The sequence below is a fragment of the Dipodomys ordii genome, unplaced genomic scaffold, assembly GCF_000151885.1.
Source record: "Dipodomys ordii isolate 6190 unplaced genomic scaffold, Dord_2.0 Scaffold10, whole genome shotgun sequence".
Classification (NCBI taxonomy): domain Eukaryota; kingdom Metazoa; phylum Chordata; class Mammalia; order Rodentia; family Heteromyidae; genus Dipodomys; species Dipodomys ordii.
This window is the reverse complement of record NW_012267226.1, coordinates 19,407,653-19,417,350: the sequence shown is the minus strand read 5'-3', so window position 1 is coordinate 19,417,350 and position 9,698 is coordinate 19,407,653. Positions and strand designations below refer to the sequence as shown.

Genomic DNA, 9,698 nt, shown 5'->3' with positions numbered 1-9,698 from the left:
AAAAGAAAAAAGAAAAAAAAAAAAAGACTAGTGCTTGATTCCCCAGAACAATAAAGCAAACTTTTTTTATGTGTGGTAGAGATCAAATCTAAGGCTTGCATATACCAAATTAAAAGGTCTGCCAGTGGGGCTGGGAAGGTGGCTCAATGGTAGAGTGCTTGCCTTGCATGCATGAGGCCCTGGGTTCAATTCTTCAGCACCACATAAGCAGAAAAAGCTGGAAGTGGCGCTATGGCTCAAGTAGTAGAGCATTGGCTTTAAACTGAAGAGCTGAGGGACAGCATCCAGGCCCAGAGTTCAGGCCCCACAACCGACCAAAAAAAAAGTCTGCCAGGTGCTGGCGGCTCAGGGTTGTAATCCTAGATAATCAGGAGGCTAAGATCTGTGGATCATGGTTAAAAGTCACACACCTGGCTGAAAAGCCCATGAGATGTTTTATCTCCAATTAACCAGTAAAAAGCTAGAAGAAGCCAGGTGCTGATGGCTCACACCTGTAATCCTAGCTACTCAGGAGGCTGAGATTTGAGGATCACGGTTCAAAGCCAGCTCAGGCAGGAAAGTCCATGAGACTCTTATCTCCAATAAACTATCAGAAAACTGGTAGTGGCACTGTGGTTCAAAGTGGTAAAGTGCTAGCCTTGAGCTGAAGAACTCAGGGACAATGCCCAGGCCAGAGTTCAAGCCCACAACCCACCAAAAAAAAAAAAAAAGCTAGTAGTATGGCTTAAGTGGTACAGCCTGAGCTTTGAGTGAAAAAAACAAGTGAGGGCAGAAGGCCCCAAGTTCAAGCCCTAGTAGTGGCACAAAGAAACATGAACAGAAGTATCACAAACTCCATCACCTGAGGAGTTTATAAGTCGTCACCCATCAAAGACTACTTACCAATACAATGATTTTGGCCTGTGGCTGCCTGGTGTTGATGAGCTGTACAATGGCCTCAATTCCACCTGCTACTTCTTCTGCAGTATTTTCATGGTTGTTTGTTCCTACCCAAACAACAATGACCTATAGTGGAGGTAAGAATAAAAGGGAAAAATCTTACTTCAAAAATCAAACAACAAAAGGTGAATTTCTTTAATGGTATTGAATTAACTGGGCACCTACTCTAAAACAATTTATGCCTATCATGTATCAGAATTACAAACATATTAATATTTAAATGTCACAATTACACTAGGAAGAAAAAAATTCAATCATCATAGAGCTGGAAGTTCATCTTTGAAAATCTAACAAGCTCAAAATACATTTTTGAACATTCTTAAGATAAAATGGAGCTGGGCACCAAGGTTCATGCCTGTAATCTTAGTTACTTAGGAGGCTGAGATCTGAGGATGGTGGTTCAAAGCCAGCCCAGGCAAGAAGTGGCATAGTGGCTCAATTGGCAGAGCTTTGAACTGAAGAGCTCAGGGACAGTGTTCAGGCCCAGGGTTCAAGCCCATGACTGACCAAAAAAAAAAAAAAGAAAAGAAAAGATATGATAGTATCACAGACCTTTAAGAGGCATCAGGGAGTGTTGTAGTGCTTTAGTCTTTTTTTCTTCTTACTACTTCCAAACATTTAATTTCAAAAACACTCAAGATTATAGCTATTCTTTAAAAGTAAGTTTCATTTCACCTTAAGATTATTTTTGGTAGTACTGGAATTGAAACCCAAGGCCTTTAGCCCCTCACCTTAGGTTTAATGTTCTCCAGTTCTCCATTCTTTAGTCTCCACAGAACATGTCTTGTTGTATCCCCTCCAATTCCAAAATTAAGTGCATGAAGTGGGGAAAAAAGTTCTCGCCATATCTAAAGAGAAAAAGTTGATTTAAGATAAAAACTAGTGGAAAATAAAGTCCTTTAATAAATGTACTGAGAGGCAGCTAAAACATTCCCATGTCTCCATTCAAATATAACACTCAAGGTGATATGCATTCACCACTGTAACTCAATTCCTCACAAACCAAAACACAACGCAATCTGGTGCCTCTTAAGTGATAAGCAATATTGTAAAAAGTTGTCAACTGTATCAACTCTGTTGATTCAACTATTTAAAAACAACAGGGAGAGGCAGAAATGAGATTTTTAAAATTTTTGAACACTGGACTCTCAAAGAAATAAAGCTATCTTTTTCTGCCAAATTTCCCTTGGAAGACTACCTCGCCTAAAAAGAGTTTCAACAGCTCACTATAAAAGTAGAAAAATACAAATAATAAATGAGAATTATTACTCAGACAAACATAAATAAGCAAACAGAAATTAAGAATCAAAAATCACCACAGTCAACATCAAATGTCTTTGAAACCAGATGACAAAGGGAATCTAGTTATGAACAACACTGTTTTTTTGTTTCCCCATGCTTAGTGGCACAAAGAACCTCACTAGGTAGGTCTTGTCTCCCTTCTACTTTGAAGTAGTCTATGAGTCATGAAGGACTCCACAGCTCAGAATGAAACTGTTAGTAATGACTACACATATACTTTAAACCAAAAAATCACCCTGACCCTCCATCCTCTTTACCTCATACTGCTGCATTAACTGGATCATGGAGTCTCCCACAAACAGTACATCAGGCTCTTTGTCTTTACAGTCCAGGACAAATCTATTGTGCTGGTGGTAAATAAAGATAGAGAGTGGTATTAATAGATGAGACTGGTGGCTCACACCTGTAAACCTAGTTACTCAGAAGACTGAGATCTGAGGATCGAGGTTAGAAATCAGCCTGCACAGCAAAGTCCATGAGATAGTCAACTCCAAATAACCAGCAAAAAGGACAGAGGTGGAGCTGTGGCTGAAGTGATGAGTGCCAGGACTGAGTGAAAATCCCAAATGAGAGCTCCAGGCCAAGAGTACAAGCACCAGTTTTGGGGAAAGGGAGTAAGTAATAGTACTTCTTTCCTATGAGATTTCTTGGCTTACTGCCTGGCACCGGTGGCTCATACCTATCTATAATCCTAGTTACTCAGGAGGCTGAGATCTGAGGATCATGGTTTGAAGCCAGCCTGGGCAGAAAAATCCCTGTGAGACTCTTACCTCAAACAAACTGAAAAAGCCAGAAGTAGCACTGTGGCTCAAGTAGTAGAGCACTAGCCTTGAGCATAAAGAGGCTCAAGGACAGCACCCAGGCCCAGTGTGTTCAAGCCCCAGGACCAGCAAAAAAAAAAGTTCCACCAGTTCTTGTTAAACATTATTCGGGTGGGGGAGGAGGGAAGGGGTCGGGTGTAGCTCAGTGGTAAGCATGTGTGCTTAGCATCTGAAAGGCTTGATCCCCAACACTGAACAAAACAACTACAATAAAAAACTTTTTCAGGGCTGGGAAGGTAGCTCAGTGGTAGAGTGCTTGCCTTGCATGCATGAGGCCCTGGGTTCGATTCCTCAGCACCACATAAGCAAAAAGAAAAAAGCTGGAAGTGGCACTGTGGCTCAAGTGGTAGAGTGTTAGCCTTGAGCTGGAGAGCTGAGGGACAGCGCCCAGGCCCAGAGTTCAAGTCCCACGACCGACAAAAAAAAAAAAAAAGAAAGAAAAAAAGATTTCTAGCAGGGCGCCCAGTGGCTCATGCCTGTAATCCTAGCTACTCAGGAGGCTGAGATCTGAGGATCACAGTTCAAAGCCAGCCCAGGCAGGAAAGACCGACTCTTATCTCCAATAAACCACTCAGAAAACTGGAAGTGGTACTGTGGCTCAAGTGGTAGAGTGTTAGCCTTGAGCTGGAGAGCTGAGGGACAGCGCCCAGGCCCAGAGTTCAAGTCCCACGACCGACAAAAAAAAAAAAAAAGAAAGAAAAAAAGATTTCTTCCTATTTTTAACATATTGAACATTCCACTACGTTCAAGAAAACTAAAATTGTAGTGAAACTAGAAAAGAAAAATAGATTTCATATGATCTATGAAAAGTGTGTTTTTTCCATAAGCTTAAAAAGAAAAACAATCTCCTAGGTTTTATCTCTGTGTTTATATGTGTGTGTATGCATGCACCTAACTATGTAAATTGCAAGCATGACATTTTTAACCCGTTCAGCATCTATCTACTTAAGAGAAAGAACAGTATTCTATGAATTATTTTATTACAAAAAAGAACTATCCCATCAATATCTAATGTTCATATTCAATTCTTCTAGTTGCTTCAAGAGTTAAATAATTATCTTGAAGACATTTTATTTTTGTGCCAGTCCTGGGGTTTGAATTCAGGTCTTGAGAGCTGTTCCTGAGCTTTTTTTGAACAAAGACAGGAGTCTAACACTTAAGCCACAGCTCCATTTCCAGCTTTTCAGTGGTTAACTGGAGTTAAAAGAGTCTTGAACTTTCCTGATTGGTCTGGCTTCAAACCAAGAACCTCAGATTTCAGCCTCCCAAGTAGCTAGGATTACAGGCATGAGCCATCAGCAGAGCTTGAAGACATTTTATTGATAATATATTTACTACAAATGTTTTGTTCTGTCTATTGCTGGGTCTTAATTTTCTAGCTGATGTTTTCATAGTATTCCTATTAAATTTATCTCTAGTCAAGACTTTCAATGTTACCCTAGAAACAAACAAACAATGCTTATCTATGGAAAATGCAGACAAGCTAGGCATCATTGGCTCACTCCTGTAATCCAAGCTATTCAGGAGACTGAGTTCTAAGGACTGAGGTTCAAAGCCAGTCCAGGCAGGAAAGTCAAAGAGGCTCTTATCTCCAGTGGGCCACTAAAAATGCCAGAGGTGGAGGTGTTGCTCAAGTGTTAGAGGGCTAGCCTTGAATGAACAAGCTAAGGAACAGCACTGAGGACCTGAGTTCAAGTCCTAGTAATGGCACAACAAAAAGTAGAAAGTAACACAATAAAAAAATGTATTCATCACCAGCTATAGCAATATTTAAATGAATGGCAAGTATTATCTTATTTACACACCCAGCCACTATCCTACCCCACTTCCACCATTATTTTGACGTAAACTGAGAATTTTATATAAATGTACTTTAAATTATATACATATACATAAATACACACACGCATATACACATATGTATCAGTCATTTGACACTATCTTTATAGTGTGTTTTTTTTCCTCTTTTTTTTTTTTTTTTGGTGATAGTAGGGTTTGAATTCAGCCTAGCTTTTGCTAGGATGATGTTTTAGCATACCAGCATTTGTGAGGCTACGTCAGTGACAACCTGGGGAATTCAGAGAGACAATATCTTAAAAAAATAAAAATGCTGTGCGCTGATGGCTCACACCTGTAAACCTAGCTACTCAGGAGGCTGAGATCTGAGGATTGCAGTTCAAAGCCAGCCCAGGCAGGAAAATTCGTGAGACTCTTAACTCCAACTAACCACCAGAAAACCAGAAGTGGTGCTGTGGCTCAAGTAGCAGAGTGTCTCGTTGAGCTGAAGAGCTCAGGGACAGCGTCCAGGCCCAGAGTTTAAGCTCTATGGCCAACAAAAATAAGTTAACTCGGGCTGGGATGTAGCTCAGTGGCAAAGCGCTTGCCTAGCAAGTGCAATGTCCTGGGTTCGATCCCTAGTACCAAAAAAGAAAAGACAAAAAAAATACAGTTAAAAAAAAAAACCCAAACAAAAATAAGTTATCTCACTTGGTAAAATACTTTCTTTACTAATATATTAAATGCCACATCTTAGCTTCTAAATATGATTCTTCAACACACAATCCATCAGAGACAAGCAATTGTTTGTAGCCTGAACTGGGTATTTGTTTTCTTATACATCAAAAGTTTGGAGGAAGCCTTCCAGTGCCAAGACTTGCTTTTCTTGGCATGTTTTCTCAGAAGGTGCCCTTGCCTCTGAGCTCACATGCGGCCTGGCTAGGATCCCGTGGCGTGGTTCCATTCTTGATAGAAATGTGGAGTGGCATTTGTTCAGCTCATCCAGTGTTAAGATGATCGATGGTTTTGTTTTTCAGAATCAACTATTTTGTCAGGCTCTCCATGATGGGTTGGGGACAGAAGAATGGAAGAGACTTGGCTATTACTCACTGTGGGATTTGCTACCAAGAGAACACTACAGAAACTAAACAACCCTCCAAAAATTAAATAACTAAATAAATACTATTCTTCAATGAAAGGAACCAGGAATTCTTAGAGAAATAGTTGATTTCTACAAGCAGAGCAAGGAAAGTAAAAGATGAGCCTGTAGCATCTTGTAATAATCAAAAAGAGAGGGGCTATGTCCTCACTCCATCACATAAAAGGTATGTGATATTGGTTATTCTATTGAAAATGTTAATTTTCATCATTGACAGAGCCTCTAAAGTGAAGCTGAAAAGTTTGAGCAATATAATAACTCAAAGATACTTAGAAATCTATTCTGTCATAATCCAATAGGGAAAGAAAGAAAAGAAAAATCACTTTAAGCCAGGCACCAGTGGCTCACACCTGTAATCCTACCTACTCAGGAGGCTGAGAGCTGAGGATCAAGATTGAAAGCCAGCCTGGGCAGGCAAGTGCGTGAGACTCTGTTATCTCCAATTAACCACCAGAAAACCGCAACTGGTATTGTATTAAAGTGGTAGAGGGCTATCGTTGAGCAAAAGAGCTCAGGAACAGCGCCCAGGCCCTGAGTTCAAGCCCTGTGACCGACAAAAAAAAAAAAAAAAATCATCTTTAACCACTACAGTAACAATCACTATCACTAAGATCCACTGATGAATATTAAATTTAAGGAGAAACTGCATCATATTTGACTGTCCTCAAAGATATTGCTACTCTTCAAAACATTCTTCAATGGATCTACCACAGAAAAAAATCTAGCTTATCATCATCTGGAACCCAGTTGGAAAATCTGGTTGTTCAATTACTTTAATCACTTGACTCTGTCGTTACCAGGGATTGAACCTGGGGCTTTGCACTCACTAGGCAGGTGCTCTCCCACTTGAAACAGACTCTCCTCTTCTTTGTGGCTATCAGGTACAGAGAGACTCATACATAGTCCCTGCAGTGTGTACAGGTATGAACTTGATGGGCTATGTATGTTGCAACATAAAAATGTTTAAATTACACTATAATCCCTCAGATCCAATGGCACACTGATGATCAGATAATTCATTACACAAGACTTTTGTGATTTATAATGTTTTTGTAATTTAAAACATTATTGTTGAATATCAAAATTGATCGCATGCAGTTTGGTCAAAAGAACCTAAAAAGCAGAAGAGATTCACCCCCATGTGATATACATATACACCTCCTTTTACCTGAGACATCCATCTGTCATCACCTTGAATATCTTCCGCTGCATGTGGGATAGCTGCTGGGTTCGAGTCTCCTTGGCTCATTCTACACCTGAGAAAGAATGTCTATGTCATTTTTCATTTATTAACAGAAATGTACACTACCACTCACCTAAAATATTACATGCCAGTGCCATTATGGGTTTTGCCTAAAAACTAACTGGGGTTCAACAGAGATAAACTTAAGACATCCACGGTTGTTTAAATATTAAATACCCAAAATACAGTATCACTAAAGTTCTAAACAGGTTTGAATATCACTTAAACCACATTTGTAGCACAGTACCACATTGACTATCACAGTAAACTACATTTCCTGCTCCCCTGGTCCTGGGGTTTGAACTCAGAGCCTGGATGCTGTCTCTAAGCTCCTTTTGTGCTCAAGGCTAGCATTCTACCACTTTAGCCACATCTCTACTTCCAGCTCATGGACTTTCCTGCCCTGGTTGGCTTAGAACCCTGATTCTCAGATCTCAGCCTCCGGAGCAGCTAGCTAGGATTACAAGCATGAGCTACCATGCTCCAGCCAGTGAATCACATTTTAAAAATATGTTCCATGATCATCTTACCCCTTTAGCTAAGATGCTAAAATAATCTCCTGAAGCATGCTTTTTTTTGTAGTATTTTTGTAGGATTTGAACCCAGGACTTAAATTTACTTGCTTGGCTGACATTCTACTACTTGAGCCACACCTCCAGCTTTCTGCTGTTGTTTTTGGAGGAGTCTCATGGACTTTGTTGCCTGAGCTGGCTTCAAATTGTCATCCTCTGGTTATCAGCTTCCTGAGTGTAGCTAGGATTACAGGTGTAAGCCACCCGCACCTTGTTACATTTTATACTTATGTTAGTACCTCATGACATGTTATTTATGGCAAGTACCAAATGATACCAAGAAATAAAATACAGCACAATGAAATCTACATTACAGCCTTTAGGCTATTACAGTTATACACTAAAGAATTACCAAAAGCTGGATACAGTAGCTCATATAATAGCTCAAGCCTGTAATCCTAGCTACTTAGAAAGTGGAGATTGGGGGACTGCAGTTAGAGACCAGCCCTGGCAAGAACAAGAATCTCCAACTCAACTAAATGGCTAAAGTATACCATCTCCAGTGACATAGAAAAACACAAGGAAGATGATTTCAGGCCAACATGGGGAAAAAAAAACAAAAAACCCTAGACCTCATCTTGAAAACAAACAATGTAAAAGGAGTGGCAATATGGCTCTGGTGATAAAGCACTACCTAGCAAGTGTGAGGATCTGAATTCAATCCTCAGTAAAGAAACAACAACAAGCTGGGCGCAGTGGCTCACGCCTGTAATCCTAGCTATTAAGGCAGCTGAGATGTGAGGATTGCAGTTCAAAGCCAGCCTGGGCAGGAAAGTCTGTGAGACTCCTATCTCCAATTAACCACCAGAAAACTGGAAGTGGTGCTGTAGCTCAAGTGATAGAGTGTTCACGTTGAGCTGAAGAGCTCAGGGACAGCGTCCAGGCCCAGAGTTCAAGCCCCATGACCGATGAAACAAAACAAAATAACAATAAAACAAACAACAAAAAAAGAACTCCTGAGTAGAACTTTTTAGGAGGCTGAGAACAGAGAATTATGGTTTGAAGCCAGCCCAGAGAGAAAAGCCTGTAAGACTCCCTTCTCCAATCAACCAGCAAAAAACCAGACTGAAGGTGTGGCTCAAGTGAACAAGCATGAAGCCCTGAGTTCAAATCCTATTACTGAAAAAAAAGAGTGTTATAATACACTTCATCACTTAAGACAAAATAAAATGTCTTCTTCAACTTCATTACTAGTCTTAAAAACACCACTTAGGGTGATATTAATATTTAGATCTTGATCAAAGACATGAAAGAATTTTGATACGGAATCAAGATAGCTGACAATTAGATATGGCTGAAAAAAACAAGCTATATTACAACCTAACCAGAAACTAGAGAAGGAAAAAAAAAAAGGAGATAAACAGCTGTCTTAAAGTTCCCAAAGATTATCTGGAAAAAGATACATGTTTAGGCTACATGACCCTAAGCCAAAAAAGAAGGCCAGTGGATGGAAAGTGAGATATAAGTACACATAGGTGAGATTAAAAAACAAAACGTAAAGCCCTGAAAACAAGGAGCAGCCTGGGTGCAGGTGGTTCAAGCCTGTAACCCTAGCAAACCCTAGCAATTCAGAAGGCTGAGATCTGAAGACCAAGGTTCAAAGCCAGCCCAGGCAACAAAGTCCATGAGACTTTTATCTCTAACCACCAAAAAGCCAGAAGTGAAGCACTGGCTCAAGTGGTAGAACTTTCAGGGACAAGACCCAGGCCCCAAGTTCAAGCTCCAGACCTGGTATGTGCATGTGTGTGCACGGGCACGCACACGTGCACACCCACAACCCAGGAGCACAGGTGCTGAGCACTGAATCCAAGCATGCTAAGCATGAACCTTACCACTCAGTTGTACTGCTACAGCAGAGTGAAATAAAATTTTTTTTTCGGTGGGGG

The 9,698-nt window shown here is 40.4% G+C and overlaps 1 protein-coding gene across 1 annotated transcript in view; it reads right to left on the bottom strand.

The window, feature by feature from the left end:
* Positions 1-9,698, bottom strand: part of Pafah1b2 (platelet-activating factor acetylhydrolase 1b, catalytic subunit 2 (30kDa)) — a 38,518-nt gene that overhangs the window by 23,048 nt on the left and 5,772 nt on the right. Inside the window, exons 2-5 of the mRNA XM_013009759.1 lie at positions 7,166-7,253; positions 2,499-2,588; positions 1,671-1,787; positions 883-1,005 (exon numbers count right to left, since the gene is read on the bottom strand). Of these exons, the coding sequence (XP_012865213.1) occupies positions 883-1,005; positions 1,671-1,787; positions 2,499-2,588; positions 7,166-7,246 (411 nt within the window). The 5' untranslated portion in view covers positions 7,247-7,253. The remainder of the gene's footprint in view (positions 1-882; positions 1,006-1,670; positions 1,788-2,498; positions 2,589-7,165; positions 7,254-9,698) is intronic.